The sequence below is a fragment of the Xyrauchen texanus genome, chromosome 2, assembly GCF_025860055.1.
Source record: "Xyrauchen texanus isolate HMW12.3.18 chromosome 2, RBS_HiC_50CHRs, whole genome shotgun sequence".
NCBI classification, from domain to species: Eukaryota; Metazoa; Chordata; class Actinopteri; order Cypriniformes; family Catostomidae; genus Xyrauchen; species Xyrauchen texanus.
This window is the reverse complement of record NC_068277.1, coordinates 30163010-30186108: the sequence shown is the minus strand read 5'-3', so window position 1 is coordinate 30186108 and position 23099 is coordinate 30163010. Positions and strand designations below refer to the sequence as shown.

The 23099-nt window shown below is 39.2% G+C and overlaps 1 protein-coding gene across 1 annotated transcript in view; it reads right to left on the bottom strand.

Annotated features, from left to right (window-relative positions):
* The window catches only part of mettl15 (methyltransferase like 15), a 114634-nt gene that overhangs the window by 35384 nt on the left and 56151 nt on the right, over positions 1 to 23099 (bottom strand). The window contains exon 3 of the mRNA XM_052153864.1: positions 18738 to 18874. Coding sequence (XP_052009824.1) covers positions 18738 to 18874 — 137 coding nt within the window. The remainder of the gene's footprint in view (positions 1 to 18737; positions 18875 to 23099) is intronic.

Genomic DNA, 23099 nt, shown 5'->3' with positions numbered 1-23099 from the left:
AACAAAATAAAACTGAAATTATTTACCACTAAAAACAAACAAACAAAATAAAGGTCCTTTTGGGTCTTTTTACGCTTCAACAAGATGGCCACAGCCATGTATGCAAGTCTGATTACAGTTAATATAGTATACAAGATAGTATAGTATATAAGACAGATAGTATATTTAATTGAAATAATGTAGAATGAATCTCCATTTGTTCCATTCTCAGGAGGCCAGTCAGAGGCATGCACTGTTATGTTTTGTGTTTAAGTGTGTGTACTCCATCGGTTGCATCTGCCACAATGTGCAAGTGGGTGCATCCTGATGGTAAATAAAGTTTATACATCAAAGTATTCTGTATACTTGTTTGTGTCTTTATTTTAAAGGGAATAGGTATTTAATTAAAGGGTGTTTTACACTGCTGTATGTTTTCCTAAAAAAAGTAAAAGAAAAAAAGCTTTGTGCCGTACCTAACCTTTACTGTAATAAAATCACTGTAATGCATGGTCTCTTGTGGCTTATTGCTTTTTAGAGACGTAACTGACATAATTATAATGAGTCCTATCAGCTGGGTGAAACAAATACAGTAGGATTCTGAGCTAGTTAGAGCTGGGTCAGCATATTCATTACCCCTGCCTACATGCATTAATCCCCTCTCTCTCTCGTAATGTTATTCAGCACTCTTACTCTCTTCTCTTTTGCCTCCGAAAGCACTGTGGGGGTTTCCTATGCTTCTCTGTGGCTTGTGCTACCCACAGAATAATTTGAGAATATGCAAAACACTTACATAAGAATATAAAATTACTAAAGTCTTTATGTGGTTTAAACAGAGCATTTGAGATAGCAAAGCCTTATGTAAGATCTTATATTATTAAAAAAAAAAAAAGTTTCATGGGTGTGTAGATATGTGTGAGCGAGTGTGCATGTGCCAAGTATGGCTTCATAATTTCTAAGAAAACAATCTATTTATAGTTTTGCTACCCACAATACTGACATCATCTAAACTTAAAAGGGTAAAGCAAAAAATATAAATTAACTGGCTCACTCGGTTACATAACAATAGATGTGGCCACTTTCCTTTAACTTCAGACTGAAATATTATTTAATGATCTGATAACACCATTTAATTATATACTTGTGCCAGAGCCGCTCAGATCTTCAAGGCTCTCTTGTTTTAGTAGGGCAGGAAAACTCTCTGTTTTTTGTGCAAACACAAAAGTCAACTTGAAAGAGACTATAAAATTAAGCACAGGCTACTGATAAAACACTTGCCCAGCATTCCATCCCAGAACAAGCTGTATATGACAGGAAATTATGCATAACATCCAAAAAATCCCCATGACGTATGTATGACATAGACCAGGGTAAAAATTTTATTCTCTGCAAAATAAAACATTACCTGGATCAGATAGAAAAAAAGAAATGAAAAGCTAGTGGGCTTATAACACCAAACTGCTGAGATGACCTATACCACACATTTTCTTTTTCATATGATACCAAGACCTACCAATACGGTGGCCCAGTAGTGCACAACACAACGAAATTCAAAAAGCAAACATAAGTTCACAACATAACGGAAACAAGCCACAACACAACGGAAACAAGCCACAACACAACGAAATAGCCACAACACAACGAAATAGCCACAACACAACGGAATAGCCACAACACAACGAAATAGCCACAACACAACGGAATAGCCACAACACAACGGAAATGATCCCGACCACTAGGGGGCAGCGTCGGCACTAAAAAGCCGATATTTCACACACACACACACACACACACACACACACACACACACACACACACACACACACACACACACACACACACACACAGCGTCAAACTCGGAGGAGAGAAGAGGAAAAACAAATGTGAAAACAAAGCAAAAGCAGGAAAATGAGTCGGAAGCACAGCAGCATTTGGAACCACTTTAATGATGTGGACAATGTTAAAGCACAGTGTAGAATTTGCCAAAAAAAAATATCACATAAATCCGGTTCTACGCACAACCTACACCGGCATATGCGAACTGTGCACCCAACTGTGAAGCTAGCGGAGCTTCGAGAAACAGCTTTTTCTTTAATATGGGTTCTATTATGTTCAGATTGTATTTGTTTTGAATGTTGTTTCTATACATTAAAAAGTTCTAATGCAAATGCTTAATAGTATTATTTTTTCATAACAAATCAATGCATTTTTAAAGAAATTGTGAGACATTAGCGAGTATGATTTCATTTAATAATTGAATTAGAATTGTTTTCACACCTATCATAGAGAAAACATTTTTTTTTTAAAGAGCCGTTTGTGAGCCAAAAGAGCCGGCTCTTTTCAGTGAGCTGAGTCAAACGAGCCGACTCAAGAAAAAGAGCCGGATTGCCCATCACTAATCCAGACCGCCAGCGATAACGCATGGGAGATTGAGAGCAATTTACCGTTTCCGGAGACCACCTGTCCCCCTAGTGGTCAGGAGCATTTCCGTTGTGTTGTGGCTATTCCGTTGTGTTGTGGCTATTTCGTTGTGTTGTGGCTATTCCGTTGTGTTGTGGCTATTCCGTTGTGTTGTGGCTTGTTTCCGTTGTGTTGTGGCTTGTTTCCGTTGTGTTGTGGCTTGTTTCCGTTGTGTTGTGAACTTATGTTTGCTTTTTGAATTTCGTTGTGTTGTGCACTACTGGGCCACCGTATACCAAGGCCTGTACAGCAATACTGATACCAATACCAAAACCAAATATTTTTGTATAAAATACTAAATCTAATTGGTAATATATTAATATAATGGTTTAACTGAAAACTAACATTATTATTATTGAAAAACAAAAAACTACAAATCAACTGTTAGACTTCTTTTTGTTTGTCATTTTATAACAGATTTTCTAGACATTTCAATCCATTGTATACTTGAATAAAGCTGGAATGACAATAAAACAATTTGACTTGATCTTAACTTAACAACAATTGAAAAATTATTTATCGGCTTTAACCTTTTAAGCAAGAATGCATATAGCCCTATTCATCTAAACTCCAAAACAAGGTCGCTCAAATCTGCTGATTTTATTGTTTTCACCTCTATTGTCTGGAAAAAAAAATATATTTCTACAATTTCCCCATAGCATCCATTTTATCAATGGCTAACTATCTATCCTGCCTTTAAAAAAACAAAAAACACTAAGGATATCTTCTATAGGATAAGGATAACTATTTTGCTAGTACATTTCACATCACTTCTTATACCTTATCATTCTTAAATAGAATTCGTTTCAAAATAAATACATAATAAAAATCACTGTTAAAAGAAAACAGTATATCAATACTATTATATGTGACATTTAATATTCAAAAGCAAATCTTCAGATTGGAAGTATTGGTATTTAAAGATCAATCCACCCAAACCTACTAAACACTCTGGGATAAGAAAATGAAGAAAATGTGTTAAAGATGTATGCTTAGACTCTTGTTAGATTATTTGTCATAAAAACAACACATTTGCCTGAAATGCAGAAGCTGTTTTTATGCTTTGACCATCCATTGGAGATTAGAGCATAACCAGTTATATGCTGTTCAAGCTAACTCCATACCAGGTAAAGAGAGAGTCCACAGTGACCTGACATTCCCAAACAAATCAAGCCTGAAATATTCCCCAGTACCAAGCAGCCTGTCTCCTGCAGCTACGTCACTGCAGTCCAGGACAAGATGTTGATCGACTGCTTTCAGCAGGGTAGCAGAGATGAAAATGTACAGAGAAAATGTCAGTCAGTCAATCAGTCTCTCAGTCACTCACACACACACACACACACACACACACACACACACACACACACACACACACACACACACACACACACACACACAAACACACACAAACACACACAAACACACAGGTCCAAAAACCTTTGAAGAATGTATATTTAGTTTGGTGAATGGTGAAGCAAGGCAGCCTGGACAAGGCCTCATAAACGAGACTGCCATTTGAACAGACATGCAATCTGAGATGAAAAAAATAGGAGGCCCTTTTCTAAAGCAAATCCAACGACAGTGATCTTTTGTGATTCTCCTTTATTTAACACCATATTTCTTTCTTTCTTTAGTCTGCCGTGAAGCGGCGAACTGTTTCTTAAATGGATAGACACCCAGAGAAAAACTTTATTGACAAGCTTGGAAAACAAAATAAATCAAATAGCTTGTTTAAGTGCTAACACATGCTGCAAGTTAATGCCAGGCATAGTAAACATTTTTAATTAGGTTTAATTATTTTTCAATGTCTGCAATCAGTGGCAAAAGAAAAGTTGACTTAATTTTTCAGATTTTTTTTCACCATGCGCTTTAAAAAGAATATCAAGGATACCAGATTTTCATAATGACACTACTATCATGTGCCTTGACGGAAGGCTTGTGTATTCTGACAATAGTAAAAAAAAAGATAATTATTTATATATATATATATATATATATATATATATATATATATATATATATATATATATATATATATATATATATATATATATACACTCACCTAAAGGATTATTAGGAACACCACACTAATACTGTGTTTGACCCCCTTTCGCCTTCAGAACTGCCTTAAATCTACGTGGCATTGATTCAACAAGGTGCTGAAAGCATTCTTTAGAAATGTTGGCCCATATTGATAGGATAGCATCTTGCAGTTGATGGAGATTTGTGGGATGCACATCCAGGGCACGAAGCTCCCATTCCACCACATCCCAAAGATGCTCTATTGGGTTGAGATCTGGTGACTGTGGGGGCCATTTTAGTACAGTGAACTCATTGTCATGTTCAAGAAACCAATTTGAAATGATTCGAGCTTTGTGACATGGTGCATTATCCTGCTGGAAGTAGCCATCAGAGGATGGGTACATGGTGGCCATAAAGGGATGGACATGGTCTGAAACAATGCTCAGGTAGGCCGTGGCATATAAACGATGCCCAATTGGCACTAAGGGGCCTAAAGTGTGCCAAGAAAACATCCCCCACACCATTACACCACCACCACCAGCCTGCACAGTGGTAACAAGGCATGATGGATCCATGTTCTCATTCTGTTTACGCCAAATTCTGACTCTAGCATCTGAATGTCTCAACAGAAATCGAGACTCATCAGACCAGGCAACATTTTTCCAGTCTTCAACTGTCCAATTTTGGTGAGCTCTTGCAAATTGTAGCCTCTTTTTCCTATTTATAGTGGAGATGAGTGGTACCCGGTGGGGTCTTCTGCTGTTGTAGCCCATCCGCCTCAAGGTTGTGCGTGTTGTGGCTTCACAAATGCTTTGCTGCATACTTCGGTTGTAACGAGTGGTTATTTCAGGCAAAGTTGCTCTTCTATCAGCTTGAATCAGTCGGCCCATTCTCCTCTGATCTCTAGCATCAACAAGGCATTTTCGCCCACAGGACTGCCGCATACTGGATGTTTTTGCCTTTTCACACCATTCTTTGTAAACCCTAGAAATGGTTGTGCGTGAAAATCCCAGTAACTGAGCAGATTGTGAAATACTCAGACCTGCCCGTCTGGCACCAACAACCATGCCACGCTCAAAATTGCTTAAATCACCTATCTTTCCCATTCTGACATTCAGTTTGGAGTTCAGGAGATTGTCTTGACCAGGACCACACCCCTAAATGCATTGAAGCAACTGCCATGTGATTGGTTGATTAAATAATTGCATTAATGAGAAATTGAACAGGTGTTCCTAATAATACTTTAGGTGAGTGTATTAGGGCTGCAAGATTTGGACAAAAAGTCACATTGCGATTATTTCGAAAAATATTGCGATTTGAACTGCGATTACGATGGTAATGTTTTCCACATATTCCGCTGCAAAAAGGCTACTGGGGATTTCACACTTGAGCCCTCTTAAAAAGAACCAAACTGAGACCTTTTTTCAGTTCAACCATAAACAAATAAATATATAAAAAGTTAAACAAAGTCTTCTTCATATCCAAATGTTATCATCAACCGTGTACCTGTTTTTGTCCATATTGTGACAGGATCCCAGCCCACTAATCATCAACATTAGTTTTTGAAACGCCGTCAACATGAATATTAGGGATACTCCAATAAGGATTTTAACATTTGACACCGATCTCCAATTTTCATCTCATCAATCGATGCTGATCATTTAACTTTTTATCAGCAGCTGTCAAAACTGGTTAAATGTAAGCTTTCTGCTCAATGTCAATGTTAACTCAATTTCTCTGTTGGTAAAACCATAGTTGTTGCCTAGGTTTTGCTTTCAAAAATAATGTTGGTTGATTGAATAATTCAGTATACACAAAATATAAATGTTACTCTTTATTCCAGGCCTTAAAAATTAGTAGGCTTATACAAACTATTATTTACTGTATATAAGATAGTCCTAAAGAATGAGGCTTAATGTCAAACTGTAGTTGAACTGATAACCCATTGGTGTAATTAAATTTGAAGTGAAAATTTTGGTTAGTTTGTCACCATTTAATTTAATTATTTGTATTCATTATTTTATTATATTTTATTTAACAATGCATTATATTATAGCAACTAAATATTTGATAAAGATTTATTATATGTATGTTCCTTCCTTTTCATTTTGTTGGCTGCTGGAAATATTAGTTCCGCTTTCACTTGTTTCCGCGGGGAGTGTAATAAGTGGGACACGCTCTCTCGTGAGGTAAACAAATGACAGGAGAATGAAGAGATGTTTCTGGACTCTACAGGTGTTACTGTTAATGTTGTTTGCTCAACAATCATTTAATAAAGATGTTTGAATTATACCCCATCTTGTATTCTGCGATATTATTATGATACCTGTGCCTTGCGGAGACTGACATGCTGCTACCGCAGATAATAATAAAAATCGCTTCATGCAGGACGTGTCAGTTTAGTGTAAATAAAGCGTTTAGCGTACATAAGCAACTGAACCGAACTCTGGGCACTTCTGTTACTCTAAGCATGAGAGGGAGTTGTGGAGCACAGAACCGCTCTGTAAACACTATAAAAACGTAATATAGACTGGACTGAGCAGCACAAATAAACTTTGAAGGGAGCCGACTATTTATTTAATTAAATTGCAGCCTTTAAGGTCATATTGCGGTTTCGATTTCATTTCGATTAATTGTGCAGCCTAATATATATATATCTATATCTATATATATATATATATATATATATATATATATATATATATATATATATATAATATATATCAATAGTTCTGGTCCTCGAATCTGATTGGATGAGAGATGTTCCATGAGTGGTGATGGTCTCACACCTTCATCACTCATATGCTTCACAGTATCACTCCGCTAGTGTCCTTGCCCTTCTAAACTAAAGTGTAAGACCAGTGCAGATGTGTTTAGAGATATGTCTCTTACATTTAATTTTGTGACATTACATATTTTAGCCAGAAGATGGAGGCAAAAGATAATTTTTGTGTATAATATGAGCCAGTTGGTGACGTGAAGTGAGTCAGCCTCACTCAGTGTTTATATTCAACAGAACTCCATTATCGCTCATATTACTACTACATTACTAAAGCTAGGAAATAGCTTTAAATGGCTTTATATGAACAACTTTATCATTAAAGCTCTTCAAAGCTGAGAGACACAACAGACTGATTAATTACACAAACTCAAGGCAATTACCTCTTACCGGACTTTCCACATTGGAGGACAAAATGGCGGAGGAGATTGCGGTTTCTATAGTAGTGAAGGACTCTTGCGCACAGTCTACAGTGAAATATGGAGGAATACCCCTGCTTGGACGGCTATTTATCCACTGAGAAAATATGATCAATTTGACCAAAATTACATTATCTTCAGAAAGCTGACTAATACGGTGTAATCTTGTGTTGTTTGTTTAAATTTGTATTTGGAATCAATAGTTTGGAATCAATTGTTAATTTCATAAAGAAAGCTGACTATCAGACTACAGCATCATCAACAGGTGATCGCACATGCTCCATCTCTCTCCATCTCTCTCTCTCCATCTCTCTCCATCTCTCTCTCTCCATCTCTCTCTCTATTTCTCTCTCACTCACACACTCACTCACTCACACACTCACTCACTCTCACACACACACACACACACACACACACACACACACACACACACACACACACACACACACAAACACACACACACCCACCCCACACCCTTGTTTCTACAATAACATGTTAGAAACAGCCCAAGCTGTGATACTAGTAGTTCTGAAGTGATGTTTTTGGAGAGGCTTGGACGCATTTGTTTTGAACCAGCAATGGCAGACTCTGATCCGTTGCATAAAAAGTAGTTCCATGCACAAATGTATATTATATGTATTTATGAAATGTATATATAGATATATATATATATATATATATATATTTTAAGTATAAGTCATTGACTGTTTAAAGCATTGAAAAAAGTATCCATTTATTTATTTCCTGAAAATTCACTATTCACTGTTTTTCCCCACTTCCTGAGGCTAAAATTGTCATGTAAACATTTCCACGAGGTACACGCTCAAATAAACTGCAGATCCTAGCCCTGAAACTGAAGATGCACAAAGAAAATGTCAGCCAGTCACACACAAGCACACAACACTTAGAGTAAAGTTCCAAAACTTTGATGAATGTATATTTACTTTGCTGAATGGTGAAGCAATGCAACCTGGACAATGCATCAATAGAAAGAAAAAAGAGACAGCCATTAGACAGCCAGGTATGAGAAAGATCCGGGCAAGCTGCCTTATCTCTTAACATCGCCCTAAAACACTCACTGTAATCTGAACCAGTGTCAAAAGCGAAGCCACGCGAGAGAGACCAGGCATGTATGCAGTAGAGACTATACAGCAGCCAGAGAAAAGAATAGTTTTGAAATTTAAAACTTCAGCATTCAAATTATTTTATATCTGCTTGTATAGTGTCTATCAATAAAATTCCTGCAATAAAGTAAATATATTTATATTAAAAAATTTGTTTTAAAGTACCATGTTCCACAATTAATCACTATTAATCACAGAAAACTGTGCGATTAATTAGTTAAAAATTGTAATCGATTCACAGCCATAAAGTACTGTAGATAGAGTATATATCTATATATAGCCAATATCTTGTTATTTTCTTTCTTAGTAAGTGTTGACAAGGAGATACTGAGGCAACAGAAGGTACTGAAATCATCAATGACGTGGTTCCCTTGAAGCATGACTGTAATACCGCGTGTGCGTGTCTCATTAAGGCTGTTTAAGACAACAGACGCAATTATCTTAACACCTTGCCATGTCTCTCCTTTCATAAGAACTTAGAAAAGCCTTAGGACATGCATTCAATGAGAATTCAGCAAATGAGAGAGCAGTAAAGAGGATGAGAACAAAAGGGTCATTCAGAGAGCAAGGTTTACTCTAACGTTTACCGTTCTCTCAGCTGTATGTATACTTATAATTGAGTAATATCATTGGTGGAATAGGGACTGAAGAGGTGGGCATACTGTGAATTTATTAAGTTAAAACAAATTTGCATACAAATTTTCAAGTTTGCTAATATGTTCTTATTGCTAATAATATGGGAAACAGTTTAAAATAAAAGAAACGAATATCCTAATAATCTGTGGAGCATTATAGAATAGAATAGAATAGAATAGAATAGAATAGAATAGATGCCATGTCCAACCTTATTTGTTTGAACCGGAGTCCTCCATCAAACAGAGATGGGGCTGAAGGTAGCTACAGTCACACAATGTCCAACTCAGACACCAAACGAAACACAATATAAGTTATATTTTCTGTGTTAATCAGAGTTTTTTTGTTCTAAGCAGCTGCAATGAGCAACGGGGCATTCTGTCGATCACTTAGTTAATATATTTGGTCTGTCGGAGGGGAAGAGCAACTGTAGAATGTATGCTTGTTGTGTTTTTTGCTGTGACACTGAACTAGTAGTTGTTGTTAGCCAGGAGATTGTGCTGCACTTCACTGACAACTAAGGAAAATGCTTGTCATTTAGTGAGCTTTTTAGGGCAATCCTTCTTCAGTTTCAGGCTTTTGACACTTTTTGGAATTGAGATGCAAATTTGTCAGCTGGAATCAGCATTTGTTGAGGTATACAACAGGCTTATTGCTGTTTACCCGGCAGAACAAGCATTTGGTCTGTCAGAGGGAAACAACAACTGTAGTTTGTTTGTTTGCTGTGACAATGGACTAGTAATTGTTTTTAGCCAAAAGATTGTGCTGCACTTCACTGACAATTAAGGAAAATGTTTGTCAATTAGTGAGCTTTTTAGGGCAATCCTTCTTCAGTTTCAGGCTTTTGACACTTTTTGGCTTTGAGTTGCAAATTTGTGGGCTGGACTGAGCATTTGTTGAGGTATACAACAGGCTCATTCCTGTTTACCTGGTAGAACAAGTGTGAAGTGTTCTACAGCTCAATCAGCTAGGAGAGGAATAAAGAGGAGCCGGGGATGCCAGTAAGAAAGAGAGAGAGATGCACATGCCTGTGTGTGTCTTTATGTTTCAGTTCAGCGTTTTATGTTATAATTAAAGTTCTGTTGATTGTTCACTCCGGTTCTCACTTCCTCCTTGGTAGGGAAGGCAGAGTCTGCCACAGTGGTGCCAAAACCCGGGATAGGAGGAAGACGCGCTGTCAGAAAAACCCTTATTGCTGGGGGAGGGTTGCGACCCCAAGGCGGTATGATAAAGTGGTACTGCAGTGGTTCGCCCAAAGGCGGAGGAGCCCACTGCCATCAGCCAGGAGATGAAGGAGCCGCTACCATCCACAAGGGGGCAGGGGAGCTCGCTACCATCCACAAGGGGGCAGGGGAGCTCACTACCATCCACCAGGAGGCAGGGGAGCTCGCTATCGTCCACCAAGAGGCAGGAGAGCTCGCTGCAATCTGTCGGAAGACCGTTGCCCAGCTGGCCAAGGACTGAATGGCGGTGTGGTTGGGGATCGGAGTCTTTTTTTCTCTCTAAGCATTTGTTGAGGTATATAACAGGCCCATTGCTGTTTACCTGGCAGAACAAGCATTTGGTCGGTCAGAGGGGAACAACAACTGTAGATTGTTTGTTTTCTGTGTTTTTTGCTGTGACACTGGACTAGTAGTTGTTGCTAGCCAGGAGATTTTGCTGCACTTCACAGACAATGTTGACAGCCATGGTTTAATGGACATTTTCAATCTCTCCCTCTCCCTGTCTATGGTTACTACGTGCTTTAATGCATCCATCATTGTGCCCATACCAAAACAGTCAAAGATAACTTGCCTAAATGACTGGCGTCCTGTCATCAGAGATAACATCTGCTCTGTGGTGCCTGCCTCACTGGACCCACTAATATTTTCTTACAGAAGCAACCGCTCCACTGATGATGCCATTGCAGTTACAATACACACTGCTCTTTCCCACTTGGAAAAAAGGAACACATATGTGAGAATGCTGTCTGTAGACTACAGATCAACATTCAACACCATAGTGCCCTCCCTGCTTGATGTGAATCTCCGGGTTCTGGGCTTGAAGAGCTCGCTGTGCAGCTGGATCCTGGACTTTCTGTCAGGCATATGCCAGGTGGTCAGGTTAGGCAGCAACATCTCCTCACCACTGACCAACAACACTGGAGCCCAGCAGGGCTGTGTTCTCAGCCCACTCCTGTATTCCCTATACACACATGACTGTGTGGCAACACACAGCTCTAATGCAATCATCAAGTTCTCTAACGATATGATGGTGGAAGGTCTGATCACTGACAATGATGAAACAGCCTATATAAAGGAGGGGCACACTCTGAAATGCTGGTGCCAGGAGCACAACCTCTCCCTCAATGTCAGCAAGACCAAGGAGCTTGTGGAGGACTTCAGGAGAAAAGACAAGAAACAAAGCCCTATCACTATCAATGGAGTACCGGTGTAGAGGGTCAGCAGTTTCAAGTTACTCAGTTTCCACATCACATGGTCCGTCCACTTCTTCCTGAGACGGCTGTGGAAGTTTGGAATAAACCACCACATCTTCACACGGTTCTACACCAGCACTGTAGAGAGTATCCTGACTGACTGCATCGCTGCCTGGTACAGCAACAGAACCGCGTTCAACCACAAAGTCCTGCAAAGTGTGGTGCGAATAGCCGGACACATCATTGGAGGTGAGCTTCCCTCCCTCCAGGACATGTATACCAAGCGGTGTGTGAAAAAAAACTCGGAGGATCATCAGAGACTCCGGCCACCCGAGCCATGGTTTGCTCTCACTGCTACCATCAGGCAGGCGGTATCGCAGCATCAGGACCCGCACCAGCCGACTTCATGACAGCTTCTTCCCCCAAGCAGTTAGACTTTTGATCTTCTCTCATGATCAACATATATCAGCACTGCACTTTATTAATCTTACACTGGACTGTCATAAATTATATTCAATTATATTCAGGTACAATCTACATCTTTGTCAGACCACCAACATATAAACAAACAATAACAAAATGTAGGCAACTCACCAATGAAGCCTTATAGTAGTCCACTGATCCATAACTTCCCGACAAAAACAGTGTTGTTACATTGTCAAATGTCCAAACGATCAAATCAAGTAAAAATTTCAAGTAAAAAAAGATTTTCGCTCCAGGATGTGATAGAAGAATGCATTCGGTGTGACAGCGATGAGTCTGGAGATGAAATTTCTGAACAAAATACGGATGATTTGTCATATGTTGATTCAAAGGCAGAGGAAATGTTTATGGAGGGAGGAGACATTACTCTGGACAAGTAAGTGTTTTCTTGTATTTTATAACACATATATATATATATGTGTGTGTGTGTGTGTGTGTGTGTGTGTGTGTGTGTTTTACCAACAGATATTTTTGCAAAAGTATACAGTATTTACAGTAAATATACAAATACGAATACATATTTACGTACTAGAAAAGAAAAACGATATATACACGTTGAATATAAGAATATAAGTTGTGTTTGTGTGTGTGTCTTGGTTTCACTGCAGACCTTTGGGGGAGGTGTGTGTGTGTCTCTCTTTGTTTCATTGTGTAAATTGCTGAGAGGAAGCAAGCTGTAAAAAGGTAGAATACAGAAAAGACAGAAAAGTTTTGTCTAGCTTTGTAAATACTTTGTGTAAAAATGTATGTAAATAGTTTGATGTGTATTTTTTTAGATAAACACATTTTCCACCATAGCACTAGTTTTGACTCTTTTATATGCACAACGTTTAGTTTCAAGAAGGGAAAAAGCACTCTAATGTGTTTATGCGTCAGTTACTCTGTGTCAGCAAAACTAATAGTGGATCTGGATATGGAATATGATAGCTCTAAGTGTCATCTTTCATTAGAGCCCAAATTAATGACTGTACGTTGAAGCGTTCAAAAGTAGTAGCCTTTTTATCCTAGGTATATGGCCATGGTTACCAAGGGTCCTTTTGAGTATCCAAAAGGCACTTTTGTAAAATGAAATGAAATGTGAACTTGGACAAGGTAAGGCTTCATGCTGTGATCCCATTATGTTTTCAAGCTAATAGCTACAAGTTGTAGTCATCTGCAGGCATCTGTATGCAAAATAAAAATTCAGGCGGAAAATTTCTATTTCATTGTGTTCAAACTTCTATTACTCAAAATCAGTAGCACTTACAGTAATTCTGACTGCTGAGGAAAATACTTCAGAGTGTCACCTTTCAAAACCATGCATGTACTCCAAAATGTACAGGAACAGCTTTAAATTTACTTTGGGTATGCCTTGATTAGGCGTTTTAGGCTAATTTTCCAGGATTGGGAAGAAGTTCAACACTCTGGCAACTGACTGTCAACCGACATCCTGAATGTCAATACAACCACTATACAAACCTTACTGCACATTTATATATATTATTTGTATTGTATACTGTGTATTCTATATTGTGTGTATTGTATACTGTACATTGTATATTATTATTTGTATATTGTGTTGTGTGTAATTATATGTATATTAGTTTCATAAATTGTGTTGTGTAAATATGATGTTTATTGTAAATTGGTCTCATCACTGTCATGACTGCTATGTTGCTTGGAACTGCACCTAATACTTTCACCCACTGTTGCACTTATATATGGTTGAGTGACAAAAAAGTGATTTTATTTTTATTTGACAATTAATTAAATCTTTGTCTATTAGTGAGCAATCCTGCTTCAGTTTCAGGCTTTTGACATTTTTTCACTTTGAGTTGCTAATTTGTGCGCTGGACTCAGCTATACAGCAATTAGTACTTACGTAGTGAGAGAACTGTAGCGGAAGAGGCAGCCCTTGTGTGCAGCCCCTCTTCATGTGAAGACCTATCTCGGGTAAAGACCTGCGAGTCTACCTGCAAGAGTCCACAGAGCAAGGACAATGACACGCAGCCAGCTATGCAAAGTTTTGCCACTTCTCTCTTTTCTCAAAGATATTAATGTGTTTTTAGTACATTCCTGTTGTCTCACATAGGTGAAATTTACACACACACACATATGCTGTGCACTCCAGAGCACCTTAGGTCACTTAGCGCTGACTCTCCACTGCCCTTCTCATCTCTGTTGGACTATGGAACTGCCTGTCAGCTGTCAACAAAGACCCTGCTGACCAGTGTAAGTATCAATCACTTCTCTCCCCTTTTTCTGCTAGGGTTTCTGCTGCTAAAATGTATTATTACCAGAACAAATCAGTAACACTTCAGATTCCCATAAACTATTTTCAACTTTCTCATCTCTTCTCTATCCTTCTCCACAACATCCTACTTCTTCTCTGACTGCTGTTGACATTGCCACGTTTTTTTTACTGACAAGGTAGTGACCATCAGCAGCCAGTTCTCTACACCTATAACCCACAGCTACTCTCTTCCAACATCCCATCCTCTGTTTTCCTCTTTCTCTCGTCTCTCCGAGACTGAGGCCTCCAAAGTGCTTCTTTCTAACCATCATACCACCTGTCCACTTGACCCTATCCCCTCCCATCTTATGCAAGCTGCCTCTCCATCGACCTTACCTGCACTCACACATATTATCAACACATCTCTCATAACTGGTAACTTTCCCAGTACATTCAAGCGGGCTTGAGTAACCCCACTGCTTAAAAAGCAACACATAACCCCACAGTAGTTGACAACTACAGACCGGTCACTCTCCTACCCTTCCTGTCTAAAACTCTCGAGAGGGATGTATTCAACCAGTTTGCTCCTTTTCTCTCACAGCACAACCTACTCAACAGACATCAGTCTGACTTCATAAAAGGACACTCAACTGAGACTGCCCTCTTGTCAGTAGCTGAAACCCTGTGACTGGCGAGAGCGAACTACGAATCATACGTCCTCATCTTCCTTGAATTGTCTGCTGCCTTCGACACCGTGAACCACAAGATCATCCTGTCCACCCTCTCTGACCTGTGTACCACAGGAATTGCACTAAGTTGGTTTGAGTCATATCTCAGTGACAGATTATTTATGGTCTCCATGAGAGGAGAGATATCCAAGACACACCAGCTGACCACTGGGATTCCTCAAGGATCAGTGCTTGGAACCCTCCTCTTCTCGATGTAAGCAACATCACTCAGACCGGCCATTGAGGCGCATGGCTTTTCCTGCCACTGCTATGCAGATTATACTCAGCTCTACCTGTCTTTCCAGCCTGATGACCCTACTGTTTCAATTCGTATCTCTGCCTGCCTCTCTGGCATTTTGGCCTGGATGAAGGAATTACACCTTCAGCTCAACCTTACCAAGACAGAAATTATTTGTGATCCCAGCCAACCCATCTGTTGACCACAACCTCACTATGCATCTTGGTTCAACTACACTAACACCAACCAGAACAGCCCAGAACCTGGAAGTGGTGGTAGATGACCAGTTTAATTTCACTGCACACATCTCATCAACTGCCCCCAGTCTTGCAGGATCACACTTTACAACATCAGGAAAATCAGACATTTCCTGTCTAAATATGCTACACAGCTCCTGGTCCAAGCTCTGGTCATTTCAAGACTGGACTACTGTAATGCTCTGTTGGCTGGCCATCCAGCTAACACAATTAAGCCACTGCAGATGGTTCAAAATGAAGCAGGGCATCTGGTCTTCAATCAGCCAAAAAGGGCTCATGTCACCCCAATCTTGATTTCACTCCACTGGCTACCTGTAGCTGCCTGCATCAAATTCAAGGCTTTGACTCTGGCTTTCTCTTACTTCAACTGAATTCTTAGGGTCTATGCTACAACTCGCTCTCTGCTGTCAATGAATGAGCGACGCCTGATGATCCCATCACAAAGAGGCTCAAAGTCTATTTCACTTTCTCTACTTCTCTGTGGTGGAATGAACTTACAACCTCCACATGATCTGCTGTCACCTTTTAAGAACCAGCTTAAAACACATCTGTTCAATGAGCACTTAACCAAACCACACTAATTGCACTTACTACTGCACTTAATGTACAAAAATAAATCCTTGTCTATCTCTTTCTTCTGTGCTAGCATCTTTACTAATCCAGCCACTGTGAGAATTTGGCAGTCTGACGATGTTGTTAAACTTTGGATGACAAATTGCTTGCTATGTGTCTCATTTGTAAGTCGCTTTGGATAAAAGCATCTGCTTAAAGACTGAATGTAAAAATGTAAATGTATATATTTAGCGTTGCATATGGTAACCCCATCCACTATGAACTGTCAACAAAATGCGATGCATGGTGCAAGCATGATGGGACTGTATGTGTTCCGTGACTGCTTTCGGGTCCTTGAATAACGTATAACATGCGAATAAGGGCGGCCGGTGGGGTTTCTGGTGCCCCCCTCTGGTAAGATGGTGCCCCAACTAATGAGTGCCCTATGCAGACAGCGTAATATGTGTATAGGGAGTGGTGGTACTTGTAGCTACCTTCAGCCCCATCTCTCTGTTTTATGGAGGACACCGGTTCAAACAAATAAGTCTAGACATTGAAATACATATTCTTCGACTACGAACTCTTCAGACATGTTTGTACGTTTTGTTCTCTGGTTTGTGTGCAGCTGTTGTTAATATCGCTGGTGGTCCTGTTGAAGCAAAACAAAACGAGTTTTCACTTGAAAGCCTCATCTTGTGCATGCTGCATAACTACGATTGCTCTGGTGCAAAGAGTTCTAAAGCTTGCATGCAAAATCATGAACTTGCACAGGAGATCAACTGTCAGTGAAAATGTTTGCTAAATAATACATTAGATTTTGGTTTGTTTCATACCAAACCTTATACTATGCTTTCATAACAGTCTCATAGATTGATTTATTAGACTTCTGAATTCTACTTTAGTGTCCTTTTGAAGCTTGAAGGGTTAGTCACCATAAACTGCCATTTTATGACATCACTAATAATTAAAAATTTCTCTCTTTGTGTTAAGAAAAAGTAAAGATGCTGACTACCACCCCTGGAGTCGTGAGTTCAAATCCAGGGTGTGCAACCAAATTGGCCCGGTTGCTAAGGAGGGTAGTCACATTTGGTAAACTCCTCATGGTCACTATAATGTGGTTCACTCTCAGTGGGGCGCGTGGCGAGTTGTGCGTGGAGAATTGTGTGAATCCTCCACACGTTCTATGTCTCCGCGGTAACGCGCTCAACAAGCCACATGATAAAATGTGTGGATTGACTGTTTCAGACGCGGAGGCAACTGAGATTTGTCCTCCGCAACCCAGATTGATGCGAGTCACTAAGCCACCACAAAGACTTTAAAGCACATTGGGAATTTGGCATTACAAATTGGGGAGAAAAAGGGAAGAAAATATAAGAAAAAAGAAAGTCATATAGGTTTATAATAACACAGGGGTGAGTAAACAATAACTGAATTCTCAATTTTGCAAAAATAGCCTAATGTTCATGTTATTATAAGTTAACTATATCTTATATTTATAACTATTTATAAGTATGTGTATAATTTGTGAACCACAATGTGCTTTGATCTCCGTTTCGCAGTGAAAATTTGTCCTACTTAGACATATACATTGACATGATCTGATTTATCATGATAAAAAAGCACCACTGTTAAAACTTACATTTGATATAATTACAGGACAACACAGCTACCTTGGCCAGCTGTAAGCACAGGAGAGGAGAGGGCTGCCTGCTCCTCTTACCCAAGCATTTAATACTATAGGCTAATTATATGATTCTTCAACTTCTCCAGCCTCTCATCATGAGTGGGAGTCAAAGGCCTTATTTACAAAGTATATAGCTGCTGACAGAATAGCTTGTCCTGATTCTCTCGCTCACCATCCCTCATTTTTATCTCCTAAATTAATTTCTTTAGCAGCAGTCCCTCTGAGACAGGTTTCCCCAGAATCCACGTAAAGAGGTATCTCTACCCACGCTGCAGAGTCAGAAACATCTAATTTCTAGCTTTCTTCAGTGCTACCTCGTGCACAGACACACACTTCCACATGCCTCCAAAGCCCTCATGCCTTCTCCTGTTTCTCTTTTATTAACCGCTATCTCTCTTTCTCCCTCTCATCCTACACTCTCTCATGCAGGAAACAGGGGGACCTGCGTGGGCAGCAGCGTCTCTCCTTGTCATTGAAGCTTTAGGCCCCGTTGACAAATGAGACACTGGGGCCTTTTGACTGAGCGTGGGTGAGAGCGGGGATTCTGTATCTGCTCTGGTGAATCTCACACACACAAACATCCACAAACAAAAACTACTGTGCCCATTATCATCACCCACATGATCAAAACAGGGAGGGAGCAGGTAATGAGGTCAGAGGTACGTATTAAGAAACATGTTCAGTTTTGCTTCTCTGCACACAGTGCATAGACAGTGGCTGAACTGCCCCACCTTTGATTAAAGGGTAAACTCACAGGTATTCTTGAGATAAACACTGAGCCAGTTGGAACGCCAAGGGGTCACGATCTGCCGCCACCACTGTTACACCAGGCACTGACTGCAGAATGGCCTTCAAGTGGCCTCCAGCCCCAAAGGTCAAGTCCAGGACAACCTGTTTAAAAAAAAAAAAAAAACAACAACAACCAGGGAGAGGAATGTAAAATAAAGGTGATTTGTGCTGAAATCCATACTCTCTTTCCAAAATCTCTTTTACAACATAAGGATAACCATTTTGTATGATACTATTCTGTATGATTATATATGCAGAAGAATTAAAACAACATATATCTGGATCTAGGAAAAACCCAGCCTTTCAGTTTGGAATGTGTTAACGTCGTAAATCACAGGCCTTCACAAGAACCCCCACCCAGTTACACCAGGCTGTTCTGTGTAGAGTTACAAGGACCAGATCAGATTTGCAAAACTCTAAGACATTTCATCTTAATCTAACCTTGCTAGATAATGCTGAAAATCACTTTGATCTGTGGTAACGTTTGTACCTGACAAATTAATGATTGTAGACTGATGGAACTCCTTAAAATGTGTGTTGCGATGTGCAATCACCTATAATTGATCAATATAATCTTTAATTTTGTATGATTCATCTCATTCTACTAAGAATGGTAACTATAAGGCTTAACTTAATAAAATGCAATGATGTGTAAAACCAATATGATTTTGTAACCAATTTTCATGTTTAGTTACCAACACATATAACAGCCATAAAAAAATGTCATGTTTAGTGTGTAAGCGTTTGCTGGGGTATGCAGAGAAAGCTGATAAAAACGAATATAATGTATATGTAGCCATTCTCCATAGTTGAGGACAGAGGGTTCATAAATCTGATAAATTTCCTCGATACAAAGTAGGTGGTACTTTTCCGACGTCGCATTGCCCGAGTTGTTTAATCTCGTGTCATTCCAGCTGTTGTTAAATTTACATGTATATATATATATAATTATTTTTCACCGGAGCACCACCTGAGTCTTCTCCTCCCCTATACCAGTGATGCTTGATTCAACTTCCCACGTCTACTGCCTGTGCATATATCAACAGAGCAGCTGGGTTTTTGTTGCCAGGTCACAATGATTTGAAATTTGTATGATGTGTCGATTGTGTGAGTAGGATGCGTTTCATACAAGGTCTGACAACAGGACAACCTTGGAATAATATATTGATGTGATTATTCATATAACGTGGTTTGGGCCATACAAATTATGGGAGTTTCCCGGGAGAAATAACAAAACGGGAGGGGGGCTGGAGATGTTGACAGGTATGGTTGCAAACCGATCCCGAAGCAGCAATCAGTTTTACAACTGATATTTGGACATCTAACTTAAGCTTAATGTCAATGTTGAACGTTTTGGACACATCAGTTTTGTTCATAGGCTTGTAATCTTTGGAATTGTTTTGTTAGACAAGTAAAAAAGAGAAAAAGGTCAATTTATAAAAATAGTGGAAAATTACATCTGTTTTGTTATATAAAGCAACTAATTTGCAGTTAATTGTTATTTCTACCTCTTTCCAGTCACAGAGCACTTTATTTTGAGAGTTAAGTGAGAGAAGATCCTGTACCTTAGTGCAGTTTGGGGGAAATTGTAATGTTTAATCATTTATTTTATTATGAAAATAATATTTTGCATTGAAGAAAGGTAGATTTTGTTTGTATATGCGGTCAATAATAGTTCTTAGAAAGAAAATATGAAAAAAAAAAATCAGTATTGGCAGGTCACACTTGCAAAAAAATCGGAAATCGGAATCGGCCAAGAAAATTGCAATCGGTGCATCTCTACAAAGGACCATACCTCAACTGTTGGAAAAGACAGCCCAGTTGACCATGTGACTCTGAAAAGTCACTTCTGATTGGCACAGGACACCTTTGGTGGATGCGGTCAATTTCAGTTCAAATAGTTCTAAACAGGAAGTTTCTCTTGCTCTCTTAGTCTCTTCACTCTTCTCCGGTCTCTTCTCTTCTGCTCCGCTGACTGCTGAGACTTCGCTCTGACTCCTTGCCATGTGAGGTCCAAGGGAGCTCAGGACTCAACGTTCCGAGAAAGCTCATCACTCTCTACGGTTCACAAACCCATGAGAAGGCCTCGCTTCACAGCATAACCTCACCATTCATACAGACAATAAATTATATCACACAGAGATCAAAACATTTACGGAACGAACTTTTGACCAAGAACCAAGCCATAAAAAGAACGCAAGGAAACACCACAAAGACAAGCAAGTACATCTCCAATATTGTACTCAAAGTGCTGGTGTATAAATCAAATAATTTGGGTAATCTGATAGCAAATCGATGTAGATTCAAAGGAGGATGAAATGGTTCTTAAGGTATTGTCAACAGACTCCGTAAAGTTCATTTTCACTGTACTGATCAGTTATTTCCAAATTTTTTCAAAGTTTGTCTGTGTTCAAAGACGACTTGACTGTGGTATATTTTGATAAATACATCCCCGTTTCTACAAGATTTCGCTTCAAAGCTGTACCTAAATATATGTGATATTATTTTCAATAAGCCACAAGAATAATATCACTCCAATAAGTGAATTAATCATAATTCACTTATTAAAGCTAATTCCTTACAGTAGAAATTGTGAGCTGATACAACTAGACGTTGTATTACAATTTCAATGGTGGAGAACCTATTAAGACAAATAATGTAGTTATTTGTCATTTATCTCATTTATAATGGTCGTCGAACGTGACTAATTCGGTATACATTTAATTACCTAATAAGGACAGTTTAATTCAGTTTATAGCTCACATATTTCAAGACCCTAAATTCCCTCCTAAATTTAGCATGCGTGCAAATTACCCTAAATATAATGGTGGTAAAATGCATGCAAAATACCCATTTTAACTGACCCCGTCCACATCTCTAAATTATATATGTAATACCCTACAATGCTTAATTAAAAAACAAAAAGCTTAAAACCAACTGAAACTGGTTTGCTGGTCTTAGCAGGTGGTTGGTGTAGAAGAGTTTTGGCCACTTTTCACCTGGTCAGGCTGGGAGACCAGCTGTCAACCTATCTAAACCCACTAAAAACATCTTAAACTAGCCTAAGATAATTTGCTGGTCTTAGTTGGTCTCCCAGCCTGCTCAGGATGGTGTTTTGGCTGGTTTTAGTGGGGTTTTTGGCTCTTTTCAGCTTGTGGGAGACCGGCTTGTCACCCAGCTTAACCATTTTAAACCAGCTAAGAGCAGCAAACCAGCTTATAGGCAGGTTTAAGGTGTGTGTGTGTGTGTGTGTTTGTGTGTGGGGGGGTGGTTCAGCAGGGAGTTCATGTCCAAACGGTACATGACAGCTTGTACAACTGCGCATATAGTTTTTCACTACTTTTCACAAAGGTTACAAAACACATTTACGCATTCTCCCTCTTTTCCCTACAAACACGTCACAATACTCACACTAAAGACACTATCCTGTGTTCTCACTCAAAAGTCAATGCATGACTCATCGTCTCTCCTGTTGAAAGCATCTCGGTGGGTTCTTTGAGCCACAGTGCCAGCTACACCTCAGGTCCATTTCTCAGAGCCACCCACCCACACATCATATCCTAAACAATAAAGATCCATCCACAACAGCGCAGACACAAAATATTTGCTGTTTAACTGGCACACAATCTAACTTAACTAATGGCTCTTTCAACCTGAGCTCACCTCACAAATCTTTATTTGACTTTCTGTATGCTTTCAGAAACATGTGTTAAGAAGAATCGGTTGAATCTGTTGTCAGAATGCATAATATTCACGTGTTTGTTTGTTTATCAACTGCAGTGGTGATCAATTATTTGTCAAGATAAATCAAACACATTTATTGCTTCTTTCACACTTGTCAATGGTCAAAAAAGCCAGCTTGAGCTTTGTAGCACAATTTACAATTTTACTGCGACTTATTAATAAACAGAACATATGCAATTTACAAAAAAATACTACCTATCTATCAGACACCTATAATATATTGTTTTGTAATAAACTGTTGATTTTATATATATGTATACTGTGTGTGTGTATATATATATATATATATATATATATATATATATATATATATATATATATATACACACATATCTATACTGCAGATGTGGCCAGGGCAATAAATTGCAATGTCCGTACTGTGAGACGCATAAGATAGCGCTACAGGGAGACAGGAAGGACAGCTGATTGTCCTTGCAGTAGCAGACCACCTGTAACAACACCTGCACAGGATCGGTACATCCAAATATCACACTTGCGGGACAGGTACAGGATGGCAACAACAAAGGCCCGAGTTACACCAGGAATGCACAATTCCTCCATCAGTGCTCAGACTGTCAGCAAT